General features: G+C 38.3%; 1 protein-coding gene across 1 annotated transcript in view; it reads right to left on the minus strand.

Moving 5' to 3' along the window:
- Window positions 1–17529, minus strand: part of LOC109830072 (serine/arginine repetitive matrix protein 5) — a 17792-nt gene continuing 263 nt past the window's right edge. Inside the window, 8 exon segments of the mRNA XM_020397223.1 lie at window positions 1–1380; window positions 1555–2298; window positions 2394–4129; window positions 4334–4847; window positions 8834–8938; window positions 8941–9075; window positions 9078–9534; window positions 9537–9597. Of these exon segments, the coding sequence (XP_020252812.1) occupies window positions 2174–2298; window positions 2394–4129; window positions 4334–4847; window positions 8834–8938; window positions 8941–9075; window positions 9078–9534; window positions 9537–9597 (3133 nt within the window). The 3' untranslated portion in view covers window positions 1–1380; window positions 1555–2173.

The raw sequence follows: 17529 nt of genomic DNA on the forward strand, positions 1-17529 counted from the left end.
TGAACAGGTAAATAGATATCAATTTACTAGAAAGTATAAAACAATCTGAAGGTCCTAACTGGAGCAAGAAAATCGAAAAGTCTGCAGCTAGCCTTCAAGTCCAAATATCCACAGCAGATCCTACTTAGAAGGACGAAGAATGGAAAAAAGGAGGGTAAAAAGAACAAGAAAAAAAAAAGAAAAGAACAAAGGAAGTTAAATTACCTATATGAATGGCACATAAAACTCATTAAAAGAAATTACTAATGACTGTGTTTCAGAAGAAACATGGTCAAATGAATGACTAATCGTGGAGCACAAACTACCACTCTAGAGCTAATTAGCATGGGTGCATCAGAATATCAGACTTACGACCAAGCTACATGCGTGAGTTAGCATCTGTTATGAAGCACGGACACGCATAACATGAAGCCGTGTCGTGTCCGTGTCGGACACACGTGTCGAACACACGTATCCTATGTATTTTTTAGGATTTTCCTCGTGTCGGCGTGTCGGATGGCCGTGTCGGATCCGTGTCCGTGCTACATATCTGTAAGTTAAAAGTTAAGATTTTGTCCACAAGAAGTAAAAAAACTCAACAAAGGAAGCTAATAATACTACAGCCCTTTGTGGAAATAATAGGATAAAAAGATCAGAGCAAATTGGTTTTTCTGCCTAGTCAATAATATGAAAAGAATAAAGGCAAAAGTCAAAAAAATACTTTCTCCAGGTTGGATTTGTTTACACGGTGAGGAAATAGTAAGATCAATATGTTTGTTGCATGTGACCTAATGAGATCAAAAGTCATCTATGAATTAAAGATCATGACACTACAATCTGGCCAAGACGGGCATGGTGAAGCAGTAGCACCTCCACCACTCTGTGTTAGTTGCAGCTTACCTAATTTATATGACAACTAAAATGAAAAGGGAGAAAGGGGGAGGAACTAAAATTAAATAAACAAGACCAATCTCCTTAATTAGTTAAAGCTGAGGGCTGCTTAAGAGATATAGCATAACGTCCAGGTTCTTTTTTGAGGACGAAATAAAAACCATGCAAATTTGGAAGTAACTTTGCAACACTATTCCTGCTTAATTCCGCATACCTCTTTGCAATAGAAAAGAACTTTGTGAAGTCACTCCAATGATGCACCAACAGCAGTTCACTCCGGGCACCTGCACATGTTTTTCATATCACGAGAAGCAAACTAAACAGAGTCGAACACCTAATAATATATGTCAATAAAGCCACTATTATCAGCCAACACGAACAACAACACAAGTATTAGGAGAAGAAGCCTTATCAAACGAAAAAACGCCAGTTCTCGAGATCCCTGCATGCATACAGAAATGTGCGGTCCTTGCCAGAGACGAATGCTCTAGATAACGAACAGGTATCATCCTGTTACCCATATATAAAACAAGAAGGGAAAAAAGGAAAAAAAAAAAGGAAAAAATAAAAAAAATAAAAAAGGAAAGGCAAAGAAGAATCTAATCACCGTACAAGTACAATCAGGATTACATAAACCCTAAGAAAATACAAAGGAAAAAATTATAGCTTCGCAAAGTAATGCACCTCATTGAAAAGGAAGTCCCCACCATCCCAGAAATTCAATCAAGTAGTTAACAGCAAAGTCCCTGCATTTGTCAGAAACTAAATTACCAGTCCATACGGACCAAACAACACTACCGCTTCAGGTAGACATTTGTGCAAATAAAAAGGGAACACTTAGGAGGCAACTAGGTAGTCCAATTGAAAAGTTTCTCTACCTAATATAAGGATAAACATCAACAGTTTTGTTAGCCCAGCTCATTACAATTATCCAACAATATAAATCTTAACTGGCGAGTGTACAGAGCACAACCCTCAAGAAAACCCCAATCTCAAATATATTTCACTGAGGTCTTTCAGGACCTGCAAGAACAAACATGCGCAGATTTTGGCCAGCTGGACAGTGTATCAATGACGAACTTACCGGACAAATTACTAAGCGAACATCAAACTACTCGAATTGCAAAGCAAACTATATATGTCGGCAAAGCCAGTGATGCCAATTCAAGCTCTTCTTGTGAGAATAGTATCTTCATTCCTGAAAACAGAACTTTTAGATCAGAAGCAAGCCAAGTTAATTAACATTATGATAGGTAGCAGTTGAAGCCCAGGGATCAACTTCAACTTATATGGTGAAACAGTCTTAAGCATCAAAAGCTGGAGTATGTGTAGCCAAGCTATTCCCATGACCGAAATCTTGATCCTGCCTGCTTATTATCTCCATATTAGGATCCACAGCCTCCATTTTAGGGACCTCTTCAGCCAAGCCTGCAAAATTAACATTCAAGTCTCACATCAATTTAATTGAGGCATAGTAAAGACAATTTTATTCCATAACAGACTCCAACTGAAGCTTTCCTTACCATTTGGTGTTGGACCTTCCATATTCTTGACGGTTCCATCTTCAGGATTCAATGCATGTTGAACATCGTAATCTTTATGAGCAAATAAATTAGAATTTCCCCCATTTTGCATCTTGAGTTCTGATGCCTTACGTAGACCATGGTTTTCTGTGCTAAAAGATATTTTATGATCTTGTAGCTTTGGACTTCTCTTTAAGTTATGATCAAATCTAGAATCTTGTTTCTCACCCTCAAGACTGCTACAACCAGTGTCTGGTTTAACCGCCAAAGGATCAATTTTTTCAGGATAATTCTCTGTATGTTCCCTGGAGCCTTTTAGACCCCCTCGAACTTCATCCTCAGGTGAATAAGACCTTGACCTATCAGTCTTCATCTTTGAAAAAGCCTCCAATCTATCATACGTTTTATCTGATGACCTAGATTCCTTGACTATGGTATCAGCTCGATGAGACTTTTCATAGTCCTCTTCTGACTTCTCTTCCTTGCGATGACTTTTGGAATCTCTAGAAGATCTTTTCTCCGTATGCCCCGAACTCCTATGAGATCTTGAACTAGAATGATGTGAAGACCTCCTGTCATCTCTATATCGAGAAGATTCATATGCTGACGAGTCTCTTTCCTTAGTACCAGAGTCAGTTCTCTCATGTTTCTTATAACTTGAGCTTAACCTCTCATGTCTTCCTGATTCTCTATTTTCAATATCATCATCATTACATGTTGATCTTCTCTTATGCACGGACCTTTTTTCTTCAATGGACTCCAAGACTTCTCTGGTACCATTTTGATCTTTACCTACTGTATCAGATCCCTTGGTATTTTGATCATCAAGTTTTGACCTTTTATGATGATTGCTTTCTCGCTCATGATTTGTGTTTCCATCCTCTGGTAAGGAGCTCCTCTTATGATCGATTACAGACAAATCCAAATTCCTATCATCTGCTGGCTCCCTTGAACCTCTTGAATTTTTGGCAGCATCAATTCGGTCAGATTTCCTGGACTCATCCTTTGTTTTTTCAGAATCTTTTACATCTTTACTCATTTTTTCAGAATTTTTCCCATCTTCTTTACTCCTAGAGTAGTGCTTCTTCTCTGCTGATGACTTGTCAGATTCTTTTTCATGTCCTTTACTACTATAATGGTGCTTCCTCTCTGATTTTTCGTAATCTTTTGCATATTCTTTACTGCTAGTATGGTGCTTTCTCTCTGATTTTTCGTAATCTTTTGCATATTCTTTACTGCTAGTATGGTGCTTTCTCTCAGGAGATCTGGATCTGGAATGCCTACTGCGATGGGAAGTACCATTCCTATGTTCGCGGGTTGGAGATCTATTTCCTTCATGATGCTTCGCTGGTGACCTCGAACTTGCTCGAGATGACCTCTTCGTTCGAGGGCTTGAGCTCTCCCTGCGGTTCTTTGGCGATATGGAACCAGTTCGCTCTGGTTTTCTTGCACGAGGACTTGCACTCCTGCTCATGTTTCTTCTTGAACTAGAAGATTGGTGATCACGAGACCTTTCCATCTCTCGCCTTCCACCCCTGATATAGCTATCCCTATCATCTTTATATGACCTTCTTTCATTGCCACGACTAGAATGGTGATACCTAATTGGTGATCGTGACCTTCGATGTCTGGAGAATCTGATTGATGGAGAAATAGAACGAGACCTCCTGCTACGCCGATGCTTAATAGGCGATCTTGATCTAGATTTAGATTTGCGGCGAGAAGGAGATGAGGACCTTTAAAAATAGACAGGATTAGCTCATTACGGTGGGAAACTTTAATAAGAAAGGCTAAGCTGGCAATGCTTAAATTGGGGAAAAAGAAACAATAAATAGGCAATGATATTTGCAGCAAGGAAATTTAAGCTTCTAATTATGGGGTAAGCAAAAACAATTCTCCATGCTAGTGGTTTTAAAGAGAAAGTATATGATGCACGATACCCAGATTTCCTGTTGGCTTCCTTCATGTCATTATCATCGCCAACTAATCCCTCTGCCTTCAACTTTTTGCTTATTTCAAGAGCTCTTGCTGCTGCCATATCTGTCGCAGACTTCATTGTTGCTGCTCGAGAAGCAGCCTGCTGGGAAGCCATTGTTTGTTGCATGAGCAAAGCTTGCTGAAACTGCATCTGTTGCATAGCAACTGCTTGCTGCAGTGCTAATGGTAAAGAATTGTTGGGCAATGCACTCTTGGATGGGAGGGATTTTGCTATCTCCACATTTAGTGGTCGCCCCCCTACGTCCATATTGTTCAGGGCCAGAGCTGCAGTAGCTTCTTCTGGTTTTGAGAATTCTATATACGCAAAGTGCTTTGAGTCTGTAATGCTACAATCCACGACAGTACCACAGTAAGCAAATAGTTGTTTAAGATGCTCCGCTGTAAGAAGTGGGCTCAGATTGCTAACTTGCAATGTCCTTTTCAAGACATCAGCTTTCGCAGCTGGGTCAAGCGATCCTGATCATGGTATAAGAAAAATTCAGCATTTCTATCATTATCTTTTAGAAAAGATAATTATATATTCCTAATCACACAAATTTAAAATATGAGATGTAGAAGAGAGATGAAATTCGGTTAGGGCACAAAGAATTGAGATTCCATGTTCTCTAGTTGAAAACAATAAGAACTAAGATTCAACATACAAAATTGTTCTATTTTTCTATTAATTGACAGCACAATGGATAATGCCACATAAATTCGCAATCAACAATGACAAAACAGTACCAAACTCACATATTGAGCTAGGAAAAGCCATACATCAAGACACCAATTGATTCTTATCGTCGCTAGATTGGTAATGGAAGGCTGAAAAACAACCAATAGGAAACTGTCTGCTGCTCAAAAGGAGCTCATACAGGCACATGACAAAAAGTGATAGTTTTAGGGTGTCAAAAAAGTGAGAGCCATCATTCGGAGGAATGGGGAAAAAACCGTTATGCAACTTGTTATTTTGCAAATTAGCAAGCAAGAAATTCGATTTCCAGTTATACTTGAATAAATAGTTTAGAACGCCACCGACAGCAGAAGAAGACAATTTTAGGCTACAGAATCACTTATAAAAATGTGTTCTCAAGTTAAGAGTATAGAAGCTATACAGTGTGTTAGACAATATCAAACTACAACGTTTGCAGGGAATTGAGGGAACTATGTCCGTGGTAGCAACAAACAAGTAGTAGCATCAAAGAGAGCATAAAGAGTGTTGCGGGGTACTAGAAGCCTCCTATAAAATACAGGAAGAAATGCTGATAAGAACATACAGAATCATCTTTCTAGCCTGACAAAAGAAAATAATACTTTTATTTTACAAGCTATGCAGGGTGTAAGACTGTTAGATAATATCAAACTAAGATATTTGCAGGGAACTGTCCGTTGTAGCAACAAACAAGTAGTAGCATAAAAGACTGTTGCAGGGTATCAGAAGCCTCCTATAAATTACAGGAAGAAATGCTGATAAAAACATAAAGAATCATCTTTGAGCCTGACAAATGAAATTATACTCCATATTCCATAAGTTCGACTTAGATCAGTCATTAGATGATTTATACTTCGATATTGGTATGATATTGGTATCAGATCAGTGGTAAATAGTATTCATAGTGCGGTCATCAGATCAAGTTAACATACATAGGATCCAATAGATCAGCAACAACTTTTTATTGGAAAAACCTTTAACCAGATCAGAGAAAATCCACCAAGATGAAGATGAATAAAAGGCTACAAAATGAAAAAAAAAATGGGGCAAGGGCGGGACGATATTCAAGGTAGTCAGGGTGAAAGGTGAGATGGCATCAGGGCGTACAGGTGGTGACCAGTAGGGCAGAGGGTAGAAGAAAGCAGATTTCACAAGAAGGTATAGAAATATGGTCCCCACGGATTAGCATTAGGGATTTGGTTGTCAACATAATATGATCCAATACCATGTTAAGTTGCAACAGGTGAGTCAATATCAAATAGCAAAACCCGAGTCATAGGGAAATTACTGAATTTCTAATCTTGAACAAGGGATTACTTAAAAAAACTAGATAACCAGAAGCATGATTAAAATTAAAATTCCAACTATACAGGGTCATTGTAGGACATTGAAATACAATTCCATTTAATGTAAAATCTAGCATAAAGATGTATAAAGAAAGATTTAGACTTCAATTCAATGATTTGCGTACTTATACGGAGAACAATTTTCATAAAAAAGGTAATAAGATCCAAGCAGATGTCATAACATTTACGACACAAAATTAACTAGAAGCAAAAATATGTCAGTTCGAGATCAATCACCGAATCACCGCATCCACTAGGAAACTTAAACGTTGGATATAAGCTTCAAGAAACATATATGCCTGCAATAAGTATATACACTATGAGATTATCATGACATATTGTTACTCGATGATACAGGTGTATATTCTCTGTTTTGTAAACTTAGCGATCCTCGTGGGAGCTTGAGGATAAATGATTCTCATCGTAGCTTGAGAATAGAAGTGTGGATTAGTTGGCGAATGTGGATTTTTCATAATCCCAGGAAAATTCGAAGCTGGGAAAATGCCTCTGGTCGGTCGGTCGAAGCTTGCCATCGGTCGACCGACAACATGCACCTGTAGGCAACAAAAACAGCCGCACTGGACAATCGACTGATCTCACCTTATCGGTCGACCGATGAAGACCTATCGGTCGACTGATGAGCCTTCATCAGTCGACCGATAGCGGGTTACTGGGCCAGTTTGGATTCCTAGTCTGGGCGAATCCTATTTGGGTTTGTCTTAGATATTTATCACTTTGCCACCCACGATGATTACTCTTTAAATACAGGTTGTTTAGGGTTCCTAGACATCAATTAGAGTTTTGAGATTTAATAGAGTGCTTGCTATTGTAATCTAGAGAGAATAGAGAGGTTGTTCTTTATTCTAGAGAGAGATTGTGAGGAAAGAGATTTGTAATCAAGGTTGCTGATAGCGGATCGCGGCGCGTCGCAGCAAGATACCGCTAAGGCTATATCGGGCTATTGCGGCGAAATCGCGGCAAATAGCGCACAGTCAAATAACGGTCAAATTTAAATATATTTAAATATCCTAAATAATAAGAAAATTCATTAAAAAAATCTAAAAATTCAATTAGTTGTAAGTTTCTTGTATTATCAGTAAATAACAATTAGTAGGCTTGTTGTATGAATGAAACTATGAAGAAATTCAAGAAATATAGCATCATAATCAGTGTTATAAATAGCGGCCAATAGCGGGGCTATAGCGGCGCGAATAGCGGTCGCGGCCCTTAAGCGCTACGCGTAGGGGTTTCGTGGCTGGCTTAAGCGGGAAAATCCTCTATTCATTCGAATAGCGCGTAAAAGCGGATTTTAGCGGTTTAAAGCGGGTTTTCGCGGTTAAAAACGGATTTTCGCGGTTAAAAGCGGATTTTTGTTGTTAAAAGCGGCTAAACCCGCTATCACACATATTATGATGCTATATTTCTTAAATTTCTTCATAGTTTCATTCATACAACAAGCTTATTAATTGTTATTTATTGATAATACAAGAAATTTACAACTAATTGAATTTTTAGATTTTTTATGAATTTTCTTATTATTTAGGATATTTAAATATATTTAAATTTGACTGCTATTTGACTGTGCGCTATTTGCCACGATTTCGCCGCAATATCCCGATATAGCCTTAGCGGTACCTCGCCGCGACACGACGCGATCCGCTATCAGCAACCTTGATCATAATATGTGTGATAGCGGGTTTAGCCGCTTTTAACCGCGAAAATCCGCTTTAAACCATGAAAACCCGTTTTTAACCCGCTAAAATCCGCTTTTACGCGCTATTCGAATGAATAGCGGATTTTTCCGCTTAAGCCAGCCGCAAAACCCCTACGCGTAGCGCTGAAGGGCCGCGACCGCTATTCGCGCCGCTATAGCCCCGCTATTGGCCGCTATTTACAACATTGTTTGTAATCTATTGTTCTTCATAATCTAGAGAAGGTATTTTCCTTCGCCATATTGAATTGTTCGTGTGGTTTTTGCTATTTTCTTCACAAAGACATCCTTAATAATTCCGCGATCAAATGTGCTCGCACGACGACTCGTACCACTCGAAAGGACAATATCATGGCATGTTGTGATGCACCAAATTTCCAATGCCCCATACTAATAATAATAATAATAATAATAATAATAATAATATCAAATGTGCTAACTCTAGACTACAGAGTTTAAACCAACCAGAAGTAACTGCTAAGTTTAGCTACACACAAGGATTTCATGTCAACTCTAGGAGAAAGTATAACAACAAATTGTAAGAATATCACACTTTTCTTCATCAATTACAACAATAGTCAAAACTAAATCCGAAAACCAGCCAACAAGGAACGAATCATCCCGTTCTGAAAGCAATAAGAGCTACTAAAGGTTATGCAAGACCAAATGCTAACGTAGGAAGCAGAATCCAAACCTGAATCGCCTGCGCCGACTCGTGCCTGCCTTGTGCACGCTGCTGCCGCCACGATCGCCTGAGCTGCTGCCATTGCAGCAGCAGAGGGCGCCATCGGCTGCTGATTAGATTCCCCATTGTGCTCATCCTACAAACCAGCAAACTTAGTAGAGCTTTCAACCAATTACCATTCAAATAAATTAAACAAATCTCACCTCCGGTCATCCCCGGCATCAAAACTCCACCAGAAGATCCTGAACCATACCAGGCACCATCCCGATAAAGCCGGAAAAGCCCGACAACCGATCGGAATAATTAGCATATTAGGCATATTTGGTTCACCATATTCGGCTGCCCATGATCGGCCTCCCATTGCACTCGACATGAACCATATAATTCCCTCTCTTAGACACAGCATAGGTCACTGCATAGCTCCCATCGTTCTGATCCTTCACGATCCCTTCAACATCAGATCCCCCGACACCGACGCCAGGCGAGATCTTGACCTTGACGTCGGCCCCACCGATCGATATCCTTCGGCCGTCGGAGTCCTTCGCGACCACCGTGAAGGTGGACGGGGCGCCGGCGGTTCCTCCAGCGATTCCGGCTCCAGCGGCGAGGCACTTCGGACGGGTCATCGGGCCCGCGGGCCTGCTGGGAGAGGTCAGAGTCCGCATCGTCGTCATCGTCGGAGGAGGCGTCGGCCTCGGAGGCGAGGCAGCGGCCTTGGAGGCCTTAGGGCTTTGAAGGTCGCCTCAAGGGCGGCCTTTGCGGCGGCGGTTTCTCGGCCTCGTTCTTGATCTTGGCCTCCTCTGCTTGCTCATCCATACTGGCTTCGTCGCTGACGTTGCTATTGCTCGAATCCGCCATCGATTGCGACGAAACCCTAAGAAATCGAGGAGGGAGAAGGAGACTAATCGAATCTAGGGTTTCGAGAGGGATAGAGGGAGGATTGAGTTCCAGCACGTATAATTATTTATTTATTTAATTAATAGCTACAACTCGAACACGGAGAAGATATTTTCTCACGCTCAAACGTTTATATGGACCTGTTCATAGTTTGTTGGATTGGAAAAAAGGCCGCAACACTAAATGTTATTGGCCTCTCACGTCTTGGGCCGCGTCAAATGCTCCCGATTTTTCTCTTTTTAACCTCTCACTTGTTTTGAATGACCCGTTTAGTACATAGCTATCGAAAAACGCTCTTTGAAGAATTCCCTACGGTTTCTCATGTCAAATTCGACTTTTTTTTTAATCCTTTTGTTTGCTTAAATCGGAATTAACCCTGCATGCTTTGTTTTTTTACAGGGTTTTTCGTTCGCATCCCGAAAATTAACGTTCCGCGTACCAAAAAATTGACGTCGAGAATTATTATTTCATTCCTACTCATTTCGCATACTCAACGAACCCTATTATAACTACCGTGAAAAATGACTGAGAGTATGTAAGTACGGGGAACATTATAGGTATTTAAGCGCCAATTCGCCATGCAATCACCCCCAATATTTAAAAAAAATTATATCACCTAGCTCAGTCTTGTCCTCACAGCAGGCCCAATAATACTCATGGGCTTGATTCGGTCCCAACCATCGTGTTAGGACCGACGGACCAGAGGGAAAATAGGCCGCGAGCCCTAACACGTTACCGTATCAAACGATAAATACAACCTCACCGCGAATCGCCACCCAAAAATTCGCTCCCCAACGCCGGACCGCCTTCCGCTCACCCAAACCAAAGCGGGTTTCGCGAAAAGAGCGTCCCGTTAGATTTTACCTATACATGGAAAGTTTTAAATTCAGACAATTAAATCCCGAGGCAAATCTGTTCATTTTCTCTCCCCTGCATGCGTTTCTCTCCTCTCTCTCTCTCTCTCTCTCTCTCATCTCTCCTCCTGCGGCTGCCGGTGCGGTGCGGTGCTTCGATCGGTGAGAGATGGGAATCGGGAGGAGCGAAGAGACAGGCGTGACCGGCGCGTCTCGGGTGGGCCCGGAAGGCAGCCGGTGAAGGCCGAAGGTGACGGCGGGGCGGTGACCGCCACTCCTCGTCACTCGGCGCTAGAGGGCGTTTCGTACCGAATCATGACCATTTCTACGTCATGGCCGAGGTCGTCCACGCACGGCCGGGCTTGTTGTTCTCGCCTTCAAACTCAACCCAACAAAATACTTGCTCAGGTGATCAATTCTTTGGGTGAAATTTTAAACCCTCAAACAGATTCCGAAATCCCACTAAACCCTCGATAAGTTTCGCAGGCTTTGTAGACAAAACCCACTGGTGAAGTCGGTTCACATTTAGGATCTAAATGGGTCACCGGCGCAAAACGGTGGAGTGGCGCGGGACGCGCCGGGGGGGCTTCTATACAGCATCGCCGGAAACTTATTGGGAGTTTTCTGCAATTTCAATAGTGTGTTGGGAGTTATTTTATAGGTAATTGGGTGTTTACTGCAAAACATTGAAAGTCTCTTGGGTTTGATATTATCTACCCTATTAGAAATACTGGGGGGGGGGGGGGGGCTTCTATACAGATCGCGGAAACTATTGGGAGTTTTCTTACATTTCAATAGTTGTGGGGCTTATTTTATAGGTAATGGGGTGTTTACTGCCACAAACATGAAAGTCTCTTGGGGTTTGATATTATCTACCCTATTAGAAATACTGGGGGGGGGGGGGGGTTCTATACAGATCGCGGAAACTTATTGGGAGTTTTACAATTTCAATAGTTTTGGGGCTTTTTTATAGGTAATTGGGTGTTACTGCAAAACATTGATAGGCTTCTTGGGGTTTGATATTATCTACCCATTAGAAACTTAGTAATAGTGCACGCTGCTTCGCACGAGAGCATGTTTTATTTATGCTTTTAATTTTTTTTCATGGCCCTACAAAAAATAATTGACTAATATATATATAGCAATATAAATTCTGAACAATTACAATTTTATTTAAATGAATAAATTGATATATAATAATTGTATGATCAATTATAGTTTGGATAATTATTATAATTATTAGAATAATTATAACATAAAATAGTTTTTTATTTTTTAAATAAATAATATTATACTTGGCATAATTATAATACTATTAGTAACTCCATTTTAATTTAATAATTAGTTTATTACTATAAGTAAATAATTTACTAAATTTATAATTATTAAATTATAGTATAATTTATTAATCAAAATACTAATTAAATTCATTATACTATTAATTACTATTACATATCACAATAAATGCAAATTATGGTTTCATACTATTATCATATTTTTGAAAGAATAATAAGATATAAGGTAACAGGTAGTTCTCCATATAGAGGTGAAACCCAAAGTTATAGGCATAAACCTAATGAATTTTTGTTTATTTTTAATTTTTAAGAATTTTAAGTTTTATGTGAGGATTAAAATTAGGGATAAAATTTCAAATTTTCTATTTAAATAATAAAATAATAGTGTGACCGAATGTTTTTGAAAAGTGGAGAAATATATAATTAATAAGAGTCATAAAATTAGTGAATGATTAATTACAATTAATGTATATTTGAGAATTATCAAAGTTAAAGGGGTAAAAATGAAAATCAAACGTTTTAACACGACAATCCTCTTTTATATGTAGTATAGATTGTAAAAATATTAGTAGTGTTTATTATAAAGTTCATAATTTTTAGGCATTGTTTGTGTATTTGTAGGTTTTTAATCTGATTATAGGTTTAAAATTTTCAAGATATTTTTTACAAATTGAATTTTTAGGGGTGTTTTTGTAAATTTTAAAACTTACCAGTACTTTCTCTAAAGTAAAAAAAATTAAGTTTTTAGCTAGCATAGGTTTTTTAGATTTCTCACTGAAATTGGAAATAAGTAAAATTATAATTTTTAAGATATTTTAATAAAATTTTTGAATTTGTATGGTGTGCTTTGCAATTTAAAAAACTTGAAGGAATTTTTATAGCAAAGTCCAAAAACTTTAGGTAGCGCTAGCATAATTTTTTTGTGATTTCTCTTAACGAACAAAATAATACAGATTTAAATTATATCAAAACATTCTCATTTATCTAATAACATGCTAAGTCTCATTATGAATAGGGTAAATCATTTAATTACATCTTAAAAGAGAGTTATGTAATTAGACATGTTAGGTAATATAATATTTTAAAAAAGATTAAAGGGTAATATGATCATGGAAAATATGTTCCCGAACTTCTAACTTTAAAAGAGAGTATGATTCAATATGCGATGCGGACCAATTATATCTTACCCGTGAAGTTTGAATAATAGATAGAAGATAATCAGGACGGAGAGGTTGAACTTGATTATATCTGAATATTTGAATTCAAAAAGTCAGGGGAGTCTATCTAAAACATTTAAAATATAGAGATAAATTTCTTAAAACACCTTAGGCTTTACCATTTTCGATATATAAGCCTTGACTATTATTCCGTAAACAACATTCGATATCGACACTACTGTATATTTACTACTTGTCTGTATATCTCCCCGGATACCTAGCTCGCCAATATGATATGGGTTTGACCAATCCATCATTTCCCTATGTGTCGATATGTTTTCCCACGATATAGCTAGTCGCATAGTGATATGGTTTTGACCATCCATATTTCCCTAATTCGATATGTAAAACCTCTTTTTGTATTGAGAAGCAATTATTCTTTCTAACGTGCAGGGAGACGAATCTAAGCTGTCAATGCAAAGTAACATTTCGAGGAAGATCCAGACCTGAATTGAAAATCGGCCAAACTTCGTAATGTTTTCATAAGCTCTATGTACGGCCACACCTCGTTCCCTACAAAATTTTAGCTGCCCTATAAATGTGATGGATGAACAAAGACAGCTGAATAAATACTAAATCTATGACCTCTTTCTATGTGGGAAACGATCATTGCGCCTTTATTGACGGGGGAGTGGAACCAAAAACATATATAACCAAACCAAGAGAATTCACTTCACTTACAGAACGTAAAAGATATCTAGCTTCGGCACAAAACTAACCCAACTTTTATTATTTTTTGAAATTTTAAATGTTTGCGTTCTTTCTATTAGTGTCTTATAGACTTTTTAGACCGGTACTAATTGTACAGGGGCTTTCTTAAGAGAATGCATGATGTTCTGACTCGATCGCTCTCCATCAATAGTCAAAATTCACCAACCACGAAAAGTAGCTACACTTAATAGAGAACAACAAATGCCTAAGCTTAATTTATATATCTAATCGTGTCGAACCTTTCAATGTCCTCCTCAAACCGATTTAGTTAATTTGCATCGAAATTTGATCAATTTGTTTTCCTTTTCCTCCACTATGCAATGTAGGTTCCTCACTCACTACCAGCTCAGAGCCCTGAACATGAATATTCTTAAGCAGCAAGTAAAGAATACTCACCTATAGCACCTTAGGAATCCATTGACAATGGACATCCATCTTAATCCATTAGATTTTGCCCATCACTAATCCCTGCAACCATTTGGGTGAATACTACAACTGATGCCGATATCCAAACTGAAATTCGAGCTCCTACATATGAAGCGAATTGGATCAAATGATCGCCCAAACAATACTTAACAAACAAGGTAAAGGCATTATCGTGTTTATTAGATTAGCGATTTATAATTTAATCCACGACACAAGCCATCTTTATCGTCATTTTGCCTCGAAATAATACACTTCCCACAAAAATCATATTTCACGCCTTCCTTAGTACACTAGTGTTAATCAATGATGCGACTCTGTTATCTGTATAAATATAAAAACCATTATCTCCTTCGAATATTTCAAAAACATCACTCTTTTTGCTACATGGCCGAATTTTAATCTACCTAGATACTACTTCAGCCTCCCCAAAAATCTTAATCAAATCTTTAACCATACAATTATTAGTAAGTTATTTAAAATAGACTTCAGATTTTTGCCCCGCTTTACCATACAATAATCTCGGGTTATTTGTTACTTAAATGTTTGGAACCTCCAATTTTCGCCAGATAGTTTCTTCCTTTGTTCTAGCCATATCTATACACCATTTATCCCCAAATCTATATTCGGCAGAATGTTTTGGGGTTCGTATACCGTCGAATCTGCTATCGGTTCTTCCTCAACTCTCAGCTTGAGCAAAAGGCAAGTTACGCCATTCTTCATAGTTATTCACTCACTGAAACATGAACCCTTAACACAAACTGTACTAAACAGAAATTATATTGCATATGTCATGTACTGAAGGAGGTAATCTCTATGACCAAATGCAAATTGCTCTTTTGCCTTAGCATAGTGTGACAACACAGTATCCTACATCACACTATGTATAATTGCACTCGGCATTGCACGATTCTTGGGTCTCGACACCAATACTGGATAACTTCAAACCCAGTACTAATATGAATATTCTCTCTTTGTTGGATCATCTTTAAATCTTTAATTCATAGCAATCATATCCTCAATTTCGTGTCTCGCCAGTTCATGGAAACTCCTAGCCGGGAGCAGCGAATTCTTGAATTTGCACCACGGGCCATGTTTGAGTGCCTGGCCACTTTATTGCAGAATTAATTCAACATTCTTTTAGCTATTTCTGCTGCCATTACTATGCTATTAAAAAGGATCCGACTACTCTTTGACCATAATAACCACATCTTCGCAGTAAATCCAACTGATCGGACAACCATTGCGAGCTCCCCTAAATCTTCAAATTAGTATTTGCCATTTGTCCGATAATCCCACCAAACTCTGATATAGATCAAATCAAACACTTACGAACGGCAAATATGGACTAGACATCGTCATGACCGCGTATTCATGGCAAAAAACAAAACTTAATCCCTCGCGGAAAAGAGGTTTCTGCAAGTTTCAACTAGTTTAGATGTTTTGAACCAAATGACGGTTTACTGCACAAACGCTCGACAGTCTATAGTAGCTGTTTAGCTGTAAAACCCTTATCCCACCGTTATCGATCGAAATTAGTGCTATCCCAAGGACACCATTAATCCATCGTGATTTCAATCTTTATCTGCAGACTGTATGTCCGGCCAAGCTTTCGTGATGCATCCAGTGTTAGTGATGCAAAAATGCTAACGATGTCAAAAAGGGAAATAAAGATAGGTATGCCAGCTCAAATGGAATTAGATAGTTATGATTGTTTGTTTTCACTATCTCTTAAACATCTTAGCCGATGCATCTGGTTTAGTCGATGAAAAAAAAAAAAAAAAAATTTTTTATGGACAGCTATCTAATGAATCCTTTTGACTGACGGAGCGACCCAAAAAAATAACACATCACCCTTTTGCCAAATTTTCATCCTTACTGTAACTCCCGAATGCGAGAGCAGCGTATGTTGGCTTAATTTCAATTAAGGTTTGTCTTTTAAAGTTGCCTTCAGCCTAAATTCTGCTCAGCTTCTCAATGTGATGCCTGTAACATATTCTAATTAGTGAACACTGAAAAGCAAGTATATTTTCTGTTGCCTTTGTTTTGTGTTTTGTTTTTTGTTCATGACATGTGTCGGGTAGTAAGATCTGATGGCCTCTGTATACTCGAAGAGAATCTGAAAGACATCGCTGAGATTTAGGATTATATTTGAATTTAGGATTACCCTAGGATTAAAGTTCATAGACTTCACTCAAATTTTAGGCTATTGATCCTCTATATATTATATTTAATTTCAACAAACAATCAATTTCGGATTTAGACTTTGATTCAAACATACAGACCAAATACTCCCCACAACCAAAAGACCAAAAACACACCCCCGCAACACGTAACAAAACAATAGCGTTGAACCAGCAGAAAACACGTTACTTCGTCGACCGGATTTCAGTCGTCGACCGGAATTTCATCTGGATCGACGGAACCAACCCGGAACACCCGTACGACACCGACAAACTCATCATGCCTCGGCCACCAGTGCAACAAGGAGACATCAAAGGGTTCGAAGAATCGACCGTCATCCGGCTCGAAACCACAAACCTCGAACATAATACAAAAACTCACCTCGTTTGACTGATCTTTAAAATTACTGATTTAAACGACTCATCAAATAACTTCCCAAAATTAGTAAACAATTTGGACGCAACCACCAAAAAAACTCATGATTGATAACATGCCTCAATAAACACTGGCTACAACGACTGCAGTTAATCAGACAAGGACCTTCCCAAAAGAAAACTACCATCATTTTACAAGAATAGTCCAAAACGACGAAAATGCAAATCATGATTGTTGACACTTAGGCCATAACAATCGTTATTACTTACGAAAACCCAACAACCATATGCCATGCTCTATTTGTAGAGCTTAAAAAAATATGTATGATGAAATTTGATTAGTCTAAAACCTAAGAATAAGATATTCTTCAACAAATAACCTTAAACCCGAGAATGACAACAATTAAGCAGCACTGTGTACTGAAAAATATATTTGTTTACATATCCTAAGTAAAAGATACAAAAAAAACTCCAATAATAAATAAGAAGATATGTAATCTATATATATATAAAGGAACCGAACTTTTGTTATTATATAGTGCTTACTAATATACAAGGAACCAATAATGTGTGTTAATATGATATTGAGCTTAAACGACTCAACCTAAAAATTACACCTAACCAAGAAACTTACCCAAAGCAAACCCAAAAAGCTCTCATTGGAATCTCATGTGCAACTCCATTCAGCAAAAAAAAAGAAGCCCAAGTAGTACACATGCCGATTGCAAGCCTTATCGTCTCTCTTTTTTT

This window comes from Asparagus officinalis, chromosome 2 (genome assembly GCF_001876935.1).
Source record: "Asparagus officinalis chromosome 2, Aspof.V1, whole genome shotgun sequence".
NCBI lineage: Eukaryota > Viridiplantae > Streptophyta > Magnoliopsida > Asparagales > Asparagaceae > Asparagus > Asparagus officinalis.